This window comes from Emys orbicularis, chromosome 13 (assembly GCF_028017835.1).
Source record: "Emys orbicularis isolate rEmyOrb1 chromosome 13, rEmyOrb1.hap1, whole genome shotgun sequence".
In the NCBI taxonomy this organism is placed as follows: Eukaryota; Metazoa; Chordata; order Testudines; family Emydidae; genus Emys; species Emys orbicularis.
Window position 1 is genome coordinate 36,242,617 of NC_088695.1, and position 16,609 is coordinate 36,259,225.

The 16,609-nt window shown below is 49.8% G+C and overlaps 1 protein-coding gene across 2 annotated transcripts; it reads left to right on the forward strand.

Moving 5' to 3' along the window:
- The first annotated feature begins 962 nt into the window (after nucleotides 1-962).
- Nucleotides 963-16,507, forward strand: MIF4GD (MIF4G domain containing). 2 transcript variants are annotated; one of them, XM_065416188.1, is made up of 6 exons: nucleotides 963-1,363; nucleotides 7,015-7,148; nucleotides 12,260-12,369; nucleotides 13,169-13,324; nucleotides 14,296-14,388; nucleotides 15,381-16,507. In XM_065416188.1, the coding sequence occupies exons 2-6, from the start codon at nucleotides 7,067-7,069 to the stop codon at nucleotides 15,606-15,608; spliced, it is 669 nt and encodes a 222-aa protein (XP_065272260.1). In that variant the 5' UTR covers nucleotides 963-1,363; nucleotides 7,015-7,066; the 3' UTR covers nucleotides 15,609-16,507. The 2 variants fall into 2 exon arrangements, with proteins under 2 accessions (XP_065272260.1, XP_065272262.1); XM_065416190.1 differs by having other exon boundaries at nucleotides 963-1,041.
- The last annotated feature ends 102 nt before the right edge of the window (nucleotides 16,508-16,609 follow it).

Here is a 16,609-nt window from a genome sequence, read left to right on the forward strand (position 1 = left end):
TGTTTTTTCCTACCTTGCAAGTAAAACCCTAGTGCCAAGACCTGAGCAGTTCTGCTCCAACATACTCATCGGGTTTCCTATCTTAGAGAGGGAGGGGAAAATAGAAGAGTAAATAGATTTCAGTTTCAAGCTTCTGAAGTTCACTTATAAACTGTGAAGGAAAATACGAAAGCAAGAATAAGAGGTTGAGTTCTTTGCTTATGAGCAAACCCTAGACTTCTAAGCTAACAGAGGAGAATGTGAAGCCGTGGACTACTACTGTACAAAAGGAATAACCTGAAAAGGGGAAAAGTGTAACCATCAGCTTCAAGCACATGAACTGATCAGAAAGTTACCACCATGTGGTGTCTGCTTGGAGGCACATGAGGCCTGTTGGATATAGGCATGCCCAATTCCCAGTGAGTAGTTTTTCATGTTTCATTAATCACCATAACCACTAGTGAAAATTGTGCGGCCCCTCTCCCTATGCTGGTAGTGCCAACAGAGGCCAAAGATTGAATGGACCACGGAGTGGGAAGGACTCACATGCCTAGAAAGTAGATTCCTACAGGGCAGAAGTGGGGCATGTTTGCAGGACAGTGTGGGGAATCTGCACTGCAGCTTCTTTTGCTGTGCTGGACCTGTCCTGCGTTTAAACAGAGGGCTGCAGCCTTTCGCTAGGGCTAAGTTAACACAGAAAAGTCAAAAGATTGTACGGTCAAAACCTAGCATTAAAATACAGCTGTGAACGAAGAGCTCTTCTGACTGGGAGACAACAGTCTGAGTCAGAGGGAAACGGGCACACTCTAACCCCCACCCCACTCCCCCAAGTCGTAGGATGATGAAAAAGAGCAGGGGGTTGCAACGAAAGAGATGGATAGGTGAATGCAGAAGGTTGCGTAAATCCTGGTTCTTCCAGGCGGTGGCGCTGCTGTTTCAGCACTCCGAAGTCCCTCCTCCCCTTGGCTCTGGCTGCTAGGAAATGACCTAAGAGGAAACCCGCAGGTTTGCAATGGAAAGAATCCGCCTGGTGGCAATCACTGACCCCAAAGAAGCTGAAAAGTAAGAGCAGCAGCTGGGATTTTCCGCCTGATCCTGCCAGCTGGGGTCTCGCAGGGCGCTTTCCTGGTGGAGGGGCGAGTGCAAGAAGGATGCCCATCTTGCATTTGCATTCCATGCTTGAGCTCCTGCCTTTCCTGCTTCTGCTGCTGCTGTTCTTGGCGCTAGGTTTTTTCCTGATCTATCTCCAAAAACCCGAACCTGAAAGCAAGAAGAATTAGGGGTAGGGGCGGTTCTTCTCTATGCAAATAAGGCACCAAAGATGCGAGCGCTCGAGTCCTGAAAAGAAAACTCTCCCCGAGAGTGAAGAGAAAAGCCGGAGCAGGTTGGTGACATTTGCAAATCTGTCTGGGCTGGGCTGCTCTGGTTAGTTTCAGAAACAAACTTTTGCCTCTCTTGGGTGGAGCAGCAATTATTTTTCAAGCCGGGACATTTGTCTGCTTATTTTCTCGACTGCTATCGTGATTTTAAAGCAAACCAAACACCTAATTCCTTGGTCCCGTTCTAGGCTTTTTCAGTAAATTTTTTGTTTATTATTTTTCCTTATCCAGGGAGAGAGTTTGTAATTTAATGGTGGCCATAATTTGAGGCAATTTTTCTGTAGTTTTTGAGGCCTAAAATCACTTTTCTCTTAACCAGCTAACCTAGATAGATAAATTCCTAAAAACAGGTGATAGGGCAGGCACTTTCATAATTGTTTTATGCTTGAAATTTACATTGATATCCTGATCTTTCCCCCCTCCTGCTGACAAACAATGGGAAAGTGTTCCCCTGCTGTAAATTAATATATAGGTGGCTGTTTAGGTACCATGGTGATGGGGTTCCTTCTTCAAACGTAAATGGATAGAGAGACATGCCCCTAAAATTGTGTTGTAAAGTATATCAACCACCCCACAGCAAGTTCTGGGTATTTAAACCCCCCCCCCCCCGGGTGGACCTTCAACCCCACTATCACCAGCCACACCCACACACATTATAGATAACCTAGTCCTGGCAAGGGGAAAATCTTGACTCCCTGGTCTATCTTGGGTATTCATGGCTCTCATTACCAAAGTATCTAAACACCTCACAATTTTAATGTTTTTATCCTCAACACTATGAGGCAGGACAGTTTACAGATGGGGAACTGAGGCACAGAGAGACTGTGACTTGCCTGAGCTCACACAGGGAGGCTGTAGTAGAGAAGGGAGTTGAACCCAGGCTAGTATCCAAACCACTGGGACTATCCTTCCTCTCTTTTGTGGTGGTTTTAGTTGGAATCAGAGATTTTAATGTTGGGAGAGCCCTGTTATACTGCCCTACTGCTTTCCCTGCCCACATGTCAGGAGATGAGCCCCAAGATTTGGGGAGGGTATTAATAGTCAGTCACTTGAGTGAGGGAACTTCAATCCTGTTGCTCACTCTTACTGTTTGTATGGAGCCTTTGCTGAGCTCTAATGTGGGGAGGCTGGTATCGGACTGACAGGATATAGTTGGGAGTAGTGGAGGTGGGGCTCCCACAGCAGTGTTATAAAATATGTCAAGGAACCAGCAGCCAACTGAGTTGCTCGGGACAGTTTCATATGTACCAAGTCCTGTGTTTTATCCTGCTCCTCCCCAGCAGCCATGTAATGATTCTTCTGTGGTGGGTAAAGGATCTTCAGGGACGGATGAAACATATTACTGGTGGGATCACTTGTTATCTTCTTAGGTTGAGTTATTTTCTCCTGGGCTTCTGAGGATCTCTGATCCAGGCCTGGGAAGCTCAGTGTTTGGGTGTGGAAGGTAGGCAGCAGGGGTAATTCCTGGAGCTCATCCCCCCACCTCCTTGTGGCAGCATTAAACCTATGAAGGTGCATTGTGTAGAGTGATGTGCTTCTAGTCATGGCAGCATCCCACATGCTGGGGCTGGTAAGTGGCTTCACTCTGCACTCAGTTGGCAGCTCATCCCCATTTGGAGGGGTGAGACCCTCCTATTCCCCAGAAACCTGAGCAGGCTCAGACGAAGCTGAGTGCTTGCCCAGTTAGTAAGAGTGCTGAGCCTTCTCTCCAGCCAACCCACTTGACTTCTGGGTGCTCTCACCACATCCTCTGAAACACTCTCATCCTCTTCTTTCTGGAGAATGAGCAGCAACCGTGCTCCGGCCCAGATATTCTGTGGTGGGAGACAGGGAGAGAGGACCAAGAGGAGAAACGTGACTGAGTGAGTCTTTAGAGGATTTAATAAAAGAAGTGAAGTCTCAAGGTGTGGCCTGAAATTCCTGAGAGGCCAATGGGGGTGTTTGGTTGTCAGTCAATAGAAGCTCCATTCTTCATATCCACAAATTATGTGTCTGCCCCAGCCCCTGTATTCTGTTCTTGCCCATCTGCGTTGTGCAAGGAACTGGAGTCATGCTGCATAGCTGGCCACTACTGAACTGGCTGCCAAATGCTGACGTTAACAAGCGAGAGGGGTATTGGGACTAGGTGGCAGATACTTGAATGCAGTCATAGATTTTAAGGCCAGAGGGGGACCATTATGATCATCTAGTCCAGTGGGTCTCCAACTTTTTTACTGGCCATCCCTTTCACATCGCAAGCCTCCGAATGTGACCCCCATAATAAATTAAACACACTTTTTCATATATTTAACACCATTATAAATGCTGGAGGCAAGCGGGGTTTGGGGTGGAGGTTGGCACCTCGTGACCCCCCCATGTAATGACCTTGTGACCCCCTGAGCGGTCCTGACACCCAGTTTGAAAACCCTTGATCTAGTCTGACCCCCTGCATCGCAGAGGCCAGAGACCCCCACCCACTGATTCCTGCATAGAGCCCATATGTCAGAGGTTTTCACACTGTGGGGCATGGGTTCGGGGGTGCGAGTAGTGATGCCAAGTGGCTCAGGCTTTGGCTGTGGGTGATGGGGCTTGAGGAGAGAGCACCACCTGCACCCCCTGACTCACCTTAGCGGGCCACCCAGCCTGTGAGTCAGTGTCAACACTTCGGTGCCCAGCAATGGCTACGCCCCAAGAGACCATCGCATGCGCCTTCCCCCGCCCTGAAAATCTGAGGGAGTGCAACCAAAAATTGTAACTCAAAGAGGGGCTCAGCTCAAAAAGTTTGACAACCGCTGCCATATATTGTGGCTGAGCTAGGCGATCTTGTTTTTAGAAAGATGCCCAATCTTGATTTAAAGACTTGGGTGTTGCATTCCCTGCTCCCCTTTGTTCTGTGATCTTCATTGCACTGAGAGTCATTGATGCTGCGGTGTCCCTTGTAACAGAGAAGTGATGGGACTCAGGAGTAGTGAACACAACTGGGATTTGTTGTTTATTATGCTGAGCATTCATGGCTGGTCTTCACAGGGCCTTTTCTCCCCAAACATCCCACCCGTGCTAGCCACAGTAGGATCATTCGATAGTAAAAATGCCAGTGCGGTGTCTATCTGGCCATCCGCATTTGCTTTGAGCAGGGTTAGTTGATGCAGTGGTTAAAAAGGCCAGCAGCCATGCACTCTTTACACTAAGGCGACCACTGGTGGGGAGCTCTGTCAGTGTTAGCAATGGTGTGATGCTTCAGGGGAAAAAGGCTAGGGGAGAACCAGATCCTGTAGCCTCCTAGCGCTCTAGCTTGCAGCCTAAGATGGAAGTGCTGCACAGTGTTACCATGCAGGGTGTGTCAAAATGCCAGCCCAGACTCAGCAATCAGAAAGTGGACTACAACTACTGCTTACCGTGCCAACCATTCATGAAGCTCTGCCTGAGGCAGTGGAATGACATCACATCCTCATTAGGAAAGAGAAGTTTAATGGAGACTGCACACAGAGCTCTGTGTGAGTCATCATTGCTGAATCTATGTCTGCTCTCTGTGAGAAATGGCTGCCAAGATAGGCAAAGTATTCTACATTTTCCAGTTCTTCTTTTTCAATGTAGATCTTCCTTGCTGGGTCTGATGATTGACCGGGGACTGGCTGGTGTAGAACTTTTTGCTTTGCTGATGTTCGGAGTTAGTCCTAGGCTTTTGTAAGCTTCACAGAAGCAATTAAGGGCTGTTTGTAGATCCTTCTTTGAGGGTGCAACTACAGCACAATCATGTGCGTACTGAAGTTCAGTTATTGTTGACGATATTACTTTAGTTCTGGCACGGAGATGATTTAATTGAGAATACGCACAGAGCTCTGAGTAAGTACATGTTATAAGACCCAGGGGGAGTTTACCTGGAAGAGACACACCTTGTGGACAGGGAGCAAGAGATTGTAACTTGTGTGAATTTCCGTAACTTAGAACCAGAAAATGTTTGCTAATTAAACATTGCTGTAAAATCAAAAGGAAGCTCCTATCTCCTTATAAATGCATTAGGGGGCATAAACTATATCTAAACCCAAGTCTCTAGGCAGGCAACATATTCGACTAGGAGTGTGTTCCGCTGTCCAGAATATAGTCAGGCACAGAGTTGTGAGAGAGCTAGAAGGTCTCTACTGTGTTTGAAAACAGGAAACTTGCAATGACTGGGTCTGATTCTGTGCTGTGCTTCGGGTGCAGCCGAGCGGCGAGCAAAGGTGGCTTTACCCCACCTTTGCACTCTCCAGATTCTGGGAGCTCCAAGAACCAAAATGGCCCTTGTCTAAGTTAGAGCATTTACGGGTTGCTCTAACTTACAGCAGCCTGTTGCAGGCTGCTTTTGGGTTGCAGGGCTATACCCTCTTAATTCTGGCAACCCCCTCTTATAGGGGGGGTGCTGCCCAGATGGGGGTGAGGGCCCAGCTGGGTGTTCAGCTTGACCTACCTAAGCAGTATGTGCAACCCTCTAATTTTATAGATCTGACTGCTCCAAGCCAGGTAACATGTTGTGTGGTGCATTAGAAAAGATTCCATCTCAGACATCTTACGGGAAACAGGGAGAGAGTAGGTGGCAGCTGCAGGTTTACAGAAGGGTGTGGTCCCCCCGCCTCCCAGAGCAGTGCCAAGGAAGTATTGCGGGTATTATATGATCACAGCAACTTAGATATGTGCCTTGTCCCTCTAAGGACAATGGCCTTCATCTCGCTAATCCCTGATAGCTGCTTCCTAGGCTGTTTGCACAGTGACTGTGGAATTCTGATGAGCTGGCAAAACCCATTGAATGCTCCACTTGGACATTTGCCCTCCCAGTGTTTGTGACACAGGCCACTGCAGCCCTGCAGCAAACGTTTGGTGCCGCACCGACCAGTGGCTGGTCTCATATTAGGTAAGACTGGATGCGTATGTGAAATGACGACTCCCCCAAAATAACTAGGCAGAGGAAAACCCAGGAGTTTCTAAGATCATTTCGTACAAGGGAGAATAATGTGAGCTCTAAAGGAGACTAGAGACTTAATAATGTTGTTGGCTGTAGAATTTGCTCGCTATCTCTATTTGCCACTCTGAGCAAGATTCATCTCTGGCACAGCCCCTCTGAAGGCAATGAGTTTGGAATGGCACTGTGTGAAAGCAGCTCTGCTATTAACTGACAGTGCAGGGGGGAGGTGGACTGGATGATCATCCGTATGTTTTGAATCTTCCCTGTGTCTTTGAGCAAAATTAGCTGAATTGTAGGTTCAAAGCCACATGCGAGCAAATGTGCCGTGCTCTTGTGTGCATTTCCCTGTGACAGGCTCAGGCTGTTTCTCCCTTTAAAATACGTGTTTTTGTTGCCTCTGGATGGGCTGTTTGTTTCTGAAGCTGCAGATCAACAGTTTAAATGGGTTATTATATCAGAAAATATATGGGCTACCAAAGAGAGCCAACTGGCCAAAGACCCCTTGTTAAAGTGTGGCAGAGGGCAGGGATTATAAAAAATAATAATGATGGTTTCGCAGGATTGGGGGTTGGAGTTTGGAAAAATCTTACAACCCCAAAATAACGGAGTGCTCTTTACATTAGTGAATTGGTTAAACCATACAGTGCTCCAGCGTTTCCCCAAATGGCAACACAAACACCTACACTTACCCTCGCCCATCTCCCTGCTTAACTAAGCCGTGTTTGATCTCTTCTCCAGGGTTTGCCACTAACAGCCACTTCCCTAACTGCGCTGTCGGAGCAGGCCAGACATGGGAGACACGGGCAAAGAAGAGTATAAAATACAGTCGTTCGATACTGAGACGCAGCAGTTACTGAAAACTGCTCTCAAAGGTCAGCAAGCACCTGTCTTTCCAGCCCCCATGGCATGGCTTCCATGCCCAGGCTGGCTGGCAGATCATGCCTGAACAACCAGATTCCATTTTGTCTTGTTAACACTGATGGCTCTGAACAGGAGAGCTATGTCAGAAATGCCACTACGCTGCTGCTTGGCCCCCAAGACCTTTTCCCCACCATGGGTGAGCTAGTGCTGGAACGCACAATCTCTACTCCCTGCCACCTCCTCCCTGAGATTTAAGGCACAGTTGTCTGAGTTCAATTCCAGATTCTGGAAGGGCATGTCCTCTAGTGGTTATAATCTTTCTGCCCTCAAACGGTCTCTGTTCCAATCCACTGGCCATCTCTCTATCTATTCTCCCCCAATCCCAGATTCTGCTCTCCCACCCTGCTACTATCCCCCTACTCCTACCCCAGCCTCTGATCCTGCCCGGTCCCCCCATCTGCTGTCTGTCTCCCCCATGCTCCGAGTCATCCCTACCTACTTCCTCATCCCCCTCAGCAAATAATCAACATTCTGCACTCCCACTCCTCCTCCTGCCCCACTTCCCTTTGCTCCTATCCAACCCCCCTACCTTGCCTTCTGCCCAGGGCCGGCTCCAGGCACCAGGCAACCAAGCTGGTGCTTGGGGCGGCACCTGGAGGGGGGCGGCGCGGTGCTCGGGCCGCCGGGGAGAGCGGGGCCACAGCCGGGCTCGCCGCCCTCCCCCCGGCGCTCTGGCCGCCGGGGGGAGAGCCGAACCCCAGCCGGGGCTCGCCGCCCTCTCGCCGCCCTGCCCCCGGCGCTCTGGCCGCCGGGGGGGGGGGGGGAGAGCCGAGCCCCCGCCGGGGCTCACCGCCCTCCTCCCAGGGCTCCGGCCGCCCTCCCCTCCGGCGCCCTCCCCCCGGCCGCCGGGGGGAGAGCGGAGCCCCCGCCGGGGCTCGCCACCCTCGCCCCGGGGCTCCGGCCGCCCTCCCCCCGGCGGGAGAGCGGAGCCCCCACCGGGGCTCGCCGCCCCCCCCCCCCCCGGCTCCGCCCCCCCCCGCGGGAGAGCGGAGCCCCCACCGGGGCTCGCCGCCCCCCCCCCCCACGGGGGGGGGGCGGATGGGGCGGGCGGAGGCTTTTTTGCCTGGGGCGGCAAAAAAGCCAGAGCCGGCCCTGCTTCTGCCCCTCCACCTTTGTGCCTATATATTCTCCCACCTTCCTCCACTGCCCTCTGTACTTCTCTCAGCCTCTGGCAATGGCTCCCCCTCTGCTTCTCCCCACCTCTTGCTCCTGCAATCTCCCTTTTCCCCCCTGCCACCCCATTCCTTGCTCCTTTGCATTGCAGTCAGGAAGCTTCCTCCTTCTCCTGGGCCCACCACAGGGGCAGCATTGAGAGCACAAGGGAGAGTGTCTCCCTGCTCTCAGTTCTTGTGCCTGCTGCCACAGTGGCCTCTGACAGCCAGGAGAAACAGTTGCAAGGAGAGTCCTGACCAGCTCCTGCAGACCTAGGTTGACGCATGCTCAGTACATCCAGAATTGGCAGAGAATTTCTCCACCAGTCTCTAACAAGTTTCTAATAAGTATAGAATCATAGAACTGAAGGACTTGGAGGACCTCGAGAGGTCATCTAGTCCAGCCCCCTGCGCTCAGGCTGGACAAAGTAAACCCAGACCATCCCCAACAGGTGTTTGTCCAGCCTGTTCTTAAAAACCTCCAATGGTAGGGATTCCACATCCACCCTTAGATTCCACTTAACTATCCTTATAGTTAGAAAGTAATTCCTAACAGCTAACCTAAATCTCCTTTGCTGCAGATTAAGCCCATTACTTCTTGTCCTATCTTCACTGGACATGGAGAACAATTGATCACAGTACTCTTTGTAGCAGCCCTTTACATATTTGAAGTCTGTTAGCAGGTCTTCCATTAGTCTTCTTTTCTCAAAACTAAACAAGCCTATTTTTTTTTTAACCTTTCCTCAGAGGTCGGGTTTTCTAAACCTTCTACCATTTTTGTAGCTGTCCTCTGGACTTTCTCCAGTTCATCCACATCTTTCTTAAAGTGTGGAAACCAGAACTGGACACAGCACTCCAGCTAAGGCCTCACCAGTGCCAAGTAGAGCAAGACAGTTGCTTCCCATGTCCAACATATGATACCGTTGTTAATACAGCCCAGAATATTAGCCTTTTTTGCAGCTGCATCACATTGTTGACTCTTATTCAATTTGTGATGCACTATAACCCCCAGGTCCTTTTCTGCAGTATTCTTGCCTAGCTAGTTATTCCCCATGTTGTAGTTGTGCATTTGATTTGCACTTGTCTTTAGTGAATTTCATCTGGTTGATTTCAGAACCAATTTCTAATTTTTCAAGATTGTTCTGAATTCTAATCCTGTCTTCCGAAGTTCTAGCAACCCCACCCATTTTGGTGTTATCTACAAATTTAACTTATAAGCATACTCTCCACTCCATTATCCAAGTCATTAATTAAAATATTGAATAGTACTGGACCCTGGACTGACCCCGCAGTATTACATCCTCACAGTTGACAGCAAACCATTGATAACTACTCTTTGGCTACGGTCCTTCTACCAATTTTGCACCCATTTTATAATAATTTTAAGCTAGACCACGTTTCCCTCGTTTGCTTATGAGAATGTCATGTGGGACTGTGTACAAATGGAACATGTGTAAACTCAGGGTTTTTTTGGAGTTTATAATTTGGCCAAATTTGGGTGGCATGTTACTCCCCAGCACCAGGGCCACCCCCCTTGCCAAATGTGTGAGTCTGCGCCTCAAAGCATGGAGACCCTGCACTACAGCATCTCAACTAAACAGTTGTAGGACATTTTTTAACATGAGTAAACATGTTTTCCCCTAATTTCATTCTTAGAAACAGCTGAACCATTTTAGCTGAAATATTTCAAAAACTTCAGCCTGAGGCAGGCATCCAATATAGAAAATGTCATGCCAAACAGCTTGAGTTTGGCAAAGTTAGCAGCTGAAAACTAAGTCTTATAATGGAAAGTGTAGTGCAGTGGTCACCAACTGGTCGATCACGATCTCCGGTGGTGCAGCAGGGCTGCCACTAAGGCAGGATCCCTGCCTGCCCCAGCCCCACGCCGCTCCCAGAAATGGCCAGCGCGTCCCCAAGGGGGGGGCAGGGGTCTCCCTCTACGCGCTGCTCCTGCCTGCAAGCGCTGCCCCTGCAGCTCCCATTGGCTGGGAACGGGGAGCTGTGGCCAATGGGAGCTGCGGGGGCGGTGCACGCAGAGCCACGTTCCCCCCCCCCCCTCCAGGGGCTGCAGGGGCACGTTGGCCCCTTCTGGGGGCAGCATGGGGCCAGGGTAGGCAGGGAGCCTGCCTTAGCGGCAGGCATGCTACACCACAGACGGGGAGCCGCCGGAGGTAAGTGCTGCCTGGCGGAAGGCCACACCACAACCCCCACTCCTGAGCCCCTCCTGGAGCCAGTACCCCATGCCCCCTTCTGCACCCCAAACCCCCTCCTAAACCCCTAGCCCCAGCCTTCAGGCCCCACCCAGAGCCAGAACCGAAAAAACCCCTCCTGCACCCCAGCCCTGAGCCCCCTCTGAGCCAGCACCCCATAGCCCCTCCTGCACCCCAACCCCCTGCTCCAGCCCTGACCCCCTCACAGAGCCAGCACCCTGTACCCCCTCCTGCATCCTAACACTCTGCCCCAGCCCAGAGCCCCCTCCTGCACCCAAACTCCCTCCCAGAGCCCACACCCCCCTCCTGCATCCTAACACTCTGCCCCAGCCCAGAGCCCCCTCCTGCACCAAACTCCCTCCCAGAGCTTGCACCTCTCAACCCCCCCCCCCCGCACTCCTGCCCCAGGCTCAGCCCAGAGCCCCCTCCCACACTGTGAACCCCTTGGCCCCAGGCCAGAGCCCGCACCCCCTCCTGAACCCCTACCCTAGCCTGGTGAAAGTGAGTGAGGGTGGGGGGGATGGAGTAAGCAGAGCGGGGCTTTGGGGAAGGGGTGGGGCCTTGGGGAAGGAGCGGGGCAGATCGTGGGTTGCCCTTAAATTCAAAAAGTGATTTGGGGCGTAAAAAGGTTGGATACCACTGGTGTAGGGCAACCTTAACTATAGGCAACGCTGAGAGCTCTGCCTACAATAACTGTAGAATGTGTTTGTGTATATACATACTACTGCTCCCAGCTGGGTGGAATTAGAACTGGTCTTTTGTGTTTTAGGCCCTATGCCACTAACAAATTCTCCTGTAGCTCAAGTGGCTAGGGCTTCTGCTTTTGAGCAGAAGGATCTCAATTTCTGTCTCCATTGTCACCATGTAGTTTCAGGTGGCCCTGCTGGTGTAGCACAGTGACAACTGTGAAGTTCCATTGTGTCTTCCAGGGGTTTTATAGGCATTAACTAGTTAACCCTTGCAGCCCCCTGTGAATTAGAGCAGTATAGAATCATTGCCTGTTTTTCAGGTGTGGAAATTTAGGCACGGAGAGGGTAAGTGACTTGCCCAAGGTCTCACAGATAGTTGGTGGCAGAAGCAGGAATAAAGTGCAAATGTCCTGACTCTTGTACCCTTGCTCCGGTCACTCCTCAGCCTGTTACCAGCATTCTCCTCTCATCAGGGGCTTAACAGACCCCGCCACACACTTAACAGACACTGCCGTATTCATTTGTCTTTTTTCAGCAATTTTTTCACTTTCTGGAAGTTTGGTCTCTTAGGGAAAAGCCCAGGTAGGAGGGGTTGGGGTTGGCGGCCTCATAGGGAAAAGCCAGCCCTGCTTCTCAGCTATAGCATCTATATTCAAAGCACAATGAAAATTTGCCCATTCAGCTCAAATTTAAACTAGCCCCCTACTCTCACTCTTATCCTCTTCCCCTCCCCTTGTGATGACAGTCTCTGTCAAAAAAGGCTAAGTACCCTCTGAAGATGCCATCCCTGATGCAGTCTGTAGGGGGGCTACAGCAGCTGAGATAGCTGCCTCTGGTCCCTGCCAGCCTGGGAGTGAGCCTGAGTTCTTGCAGCATGGTAGCACAACACACTCCCACCTTAGCTGCTTTCCTGGTGTTCTGAAGCACGAGCAGGGAGGGTGTGAAGTGGGGAATCTGTGCAGTGTTGGGAAGTGAGTGTGCGGCACTGACGGTATCATCTCTTTCCCTGCAGACCCCAGCTGTGTGGATCTGGAGAAAGTGGCTAATATCATCGTGGACCAGTCCCTCAAAGACTGTGTGTTCAGTAAGGAGGCTGGGCGCATCTGCTACACCATCATCCAGGTGAGAAGATGTCAGCATGCTGACAACAAATCCTTAGTGAGTCACACAGCCTGCCCTTCCGGATCACAGCTAGTGCTAGTGGGTATCCTGGCGTCTCAGCTGGGCCTGCCTCAGTCCTACAGCATTTACAGAGAACTTTTAATCTGCAAAGCACTTTACTAGCACTACTGAGCCTTCCAATGCCACCCTCTAGAGGAGTATCATCCCCTTTTCAAAGAAAGGGGAAATTCAGGCACACAGAAGGAAAGACTTGCAAAAGGTCATGCAGGGAATACAACCCAGCACCTCCTTTCTTCCAGTCCTGCGTTCTGACCACCAGACCAGCTCCTCTCTGTCTTTGTAAACGTTTTAACAGAGGCTACCAATATTTCCACCGCTTGCCCCATCTGCCAGAGATATGCAGAAATCCAAACCTGCCCCCATGTGTGTGAGTACAGTTTCTCAGGCTGAACTGGAAGAGGTTCCCTAGTCTTGGGGCAGTGGCCTTCATGGCAGAGGAACTTATCCAGCATATTGAAATGGTTTCTTCCCATAAGATCAGGAGTGAGGCTGGCCTGTGGAATTCTGCATGCTGGGAGGAGATTCTCTAGCTCCAGCGAAGCAGTGAAATAGAGGAAGAGAATGGAAAGGGATGTGCAGGCCATGACAGTAGCCTCAACTCCACATGCAGTTAGACTCCCACCAATCATCTTTCGTTGTGCAACAATGGGAGTCTGATGATGAATGATATGTAAAGACCCTAGTAATGTGGGTACCCACATTGTTGTCCTCCCCTTTCCTCGCTGTTCTGGGGTCCTAGGCAGAGAGCAAGCAGGTGGGCCAGAGCATTTTCCGACGGAGTCTGCTTAACCGACTGCAGCAGGAGTATAAGGACCGGGAAGAGCTGCGAGCCCGCTCACCCCAGGCATGGATCTGTTACGTCACCTTCATCTGTAACATCTTTGACTACCTGAGGGTAAGGTGCCTATGCAGAGGACATCCCTATCTGCTGCCTCATGCCTAAAGAGGAACTGAACCAAACCCCTCCTGAGTTAGGGGCAGGGGTTTGGAACTTGGAGCGAATTCTGAATTTTGTGGCTAAACCCAAAAATCTTGGTTCTGAACCCCTTACACTTTGTGTGGGCTGGGGATCTGCATTCAAACATTACAGTTCAGGCTCTTCACTAATTGTTATGTTCCCCTCTGCATATTGAAGGCCATTGCTTGCTGTTCCCCTTATCAATAAAGTAGGGGATGAGGGAAGAGTTGTCGGTATGTAGAGCTGAGCAAATAATTCTTAACAAACAAACCTTGAACAAATGTAGCATCCCTCACAGGTCCTGGAACTGGTGCACATGCCTTTATTGGTCGTTTGGCACACACTTTTTGGAGTTCTTTGCTCCGACTGATCTCGAGTGTACTAAATTCAAGTCCCATTGCTTAATTGCGATTGGTTGGGGAAATTGCATGGTATTCTTTCCTGTTCCCTGACTGGACGAGTGCTAAAGCCCTCCCAGCATGCATACTGAAATTAGCTTTCTGGGAGCTTTGCGCTCGTAGAACTCATGGGTTCAGATGCTGGCAGGCAGTGAAGGCGAAAGGATTGTGAACACCGTTGAAATGTGGGGGGAAAGCATGGGTGTAGCTAATTAATTTTAAAATATAATCAAATATTTCTGGAAAATGTATATTTTTGCATCACTTTCCCATCTCGGTTGGTACCATTGCCCCATGCAAAGATCCCTGGTCCTCTGACCAAGGGAGATGTTTCTATATGGTCTCTTAGGCAAATCCTGCCAACAGGAGCCTGAGCCAGAGTGCCACCATAACTCGTTTCCAGGGGAGCAGTTCCCCTCCCATTTGAGAACAGTGAGGGAACAATTCTTTAAAAATAAAACTCTGCCTCCTCTACCCATGAGCTGATATGTGCATCTGGCCCATTAACAGGTGAACAACATGCCCATGATGGCGCTGGTGAACCCAGTTTATGAATGCCTGTTCCGACTGGCGCAACCTGATAGCCTGAAGAAGGAGGAGGAGGTGAGCGCTGGTGAGATGCTAACATGCAAGGAGAGTTTGTACAGCCAAGTGACTGGCAAAAATACTGTCCTGTAAGGGCTGCTGAGAATGGTTTGAACCAATGTCTGGACCAAAAGGGAGGCACAGAGCTGAACAGAACTTATTTTCCCTCGTACCTATTGTAAGTGGAGTGGGGGCAGGGAACAAGGGAGGCTTGTCAGGTGGGAAGTTCCCCGCAGCCCCGAATGGAGGAATTATGGAGGTGCTGGTGCATCCATACTTATGTTGCAACCACAGTTCCATTCTTCCCCCATTCCAAACATTTTTAGTTCACGCTCCAGATCTGACCGTGGCTGATGTAGCTGTGCAGTGATCAGAGCCTCTGAATGCCAAAGGCACTGAAACCACCCAAGGGCTGTTACAACGTTCATAAGTCACTGGCATCCTGCCACGACATACCCTTCAAGCACTCAGCCCTACGAGCCTCCTGCTCGTAGCGCAGGTGCTGTTCCTTGTTAGTTTATGTGAGAGCAACCAGCGTATGGTCAAAAGAATCCAAGTCACCCTGGAAACAGAGCATGGTTCAGACAGTTCTGTCTGTTCAGGTGCTTATACTGCACCCCTTGAAGGCGCTCTATGGACATGTTGATCCAGCTTTTGCCACTTGCTGGGAGCCTCAACATAAATTGATGCAGGTCTAATGGTGTGAATTGCTGCCAGCATGTTTCTTCAGCAATTTCATGTGTGAAGCTGTAGGATCTCATGGACACCCCTCCTTCCCAGAGAGCCCCCTCCGAGCAGCTATCAACATCCAGGTTCCTAGCCACTACCAGAGATTGATAGCAACTAACAGTTTCCTAAGGAAAGTGGATGTAGTAGAAAGAAATACAGGGGAACAAGGTGGGGAGAACCAGCCTGGATTAATTTAGAGGTGATGGGGCAGGAGCTCTATTTAGAAACACCATAGGCCCCCACACCATCTTAAGGTGGCTTTTTCCCTTTCCTCTTTTAAGGTGGACTGCCTGGTGCTGCAGTTGCACCGCATTGGTGAACAGCTGGAGAAGATGAACTCCCAGCCAATGGATGAGCTCTTCTCCCTTCTCCGAGATGGTTTTCTCCTGGAGGAGGGGCTCAGCTCACTCTCTCAGCTCCTGTTGCTGGAGATCATAGAGTTCCGGGCTGCAGACTGGAAGATGACAGATGCGGCTCAAAAATACTATTACAGTGAAGTCACAGATTAAACCTTCCATAGCCAGAACTAACTCACTCAGTGGCTCAAAGTTTCACCCTGGCACTTTCACGAGCAAACGTCACACAAATATGTTTCAGATATTTTTAAGTTAACATTTTTCTAATGCTTTTTCTAAATAGGATTTATATTGTTTACTCCCAATAGACCCTTCGTACTGTGTCTTTACTGGACTGCAACGGGGGACAGTTTGATTGGGGGGCAAGGGCAGTTTTAACCTAGCCAGAGCTTCCATTCTCTTTATCTATGGCTCAGGTTAATTAATGCCTCTCAAACTGTTGATTAACTGTATCCACAGCTTCCAGCTCAAAACAGCATTTTACACTAGCAGTCAGGAAAGCACAGCCAATGGTTTATACTGAGATCAGCTCTTATGTGCCAACTCCGTCAGCCACCAACAGAGTTGAGACAAGTGGAAGGAAAAGCTTTCGCAGCTTATTTGGAAAACTGCCCTCTTTGCTGCTTACTGCCACATGGAATCCGTGCCCATAACACACAAACCAAGCTTTAAAAACAGTCCTCCAGGATGAGTCTCATCTTGCTCCCTGTGAAATCAATGGGAGCATGATTGAGCCCTTTACATGGGCAATCAATTGTTATTTCTCCCAACCCTGCCCTCTGGCAGGCTGGGTGCCTATGGACAGCAGAAGTAACACCTGCTTCTGGAGGAAGGAGAAGCCAGCTAGTGTACATCATAGCAGCAATTTCCTTGAGCACATGTAGCTAGAAACTGTTTTTATGAGTTTTATATAGTAACCACTATGGAATTTTTTCCAAAAAAACAATTTAATGAACTTCAATATTGTACATTTCTGTTGACAAAAGGGACAGGCAAAGGACAAATAAATGTTCTATTGAGGTTTTTTCTAATAAAAGTTTTCCACTAATGAACACCATGTTTTCTCTCTCTACAGAGCTCTTGCTTTGTAACATTTCTAGGGTGTTGGGCTACTATGGAGGTAGCTACAAACAGGACACAAAGATCTCTTCTGT

What these genes read in the sequence shown, in the direction of transcription:
- MIF4GD (XM_065416188.1), top strand. Translation starts at nt 7,067, where the DNA reads ATGGGAGACACGGGCAAAGAAGAGTATAAAATACAGTCGTTCGATACT. An exon ending in ACTGAAAACTGCTCTCAAAG is followed by an intron (nt 7,149 to 12,259) that starts GTCAGCAAGCAC and finishes CTTTCCCTGCAG; the next exon opens with ACCCCAGCTGTGTGGATCTG. An exon ending in ACATCTTTGACTACCTGAGG is followed by an intron (nt 13,325 to 14,295) that starts GTAAGGTGCCTA and finishes GCCCATTAACAG; the next exon opens with GTGAACAACATGCCCATGAT.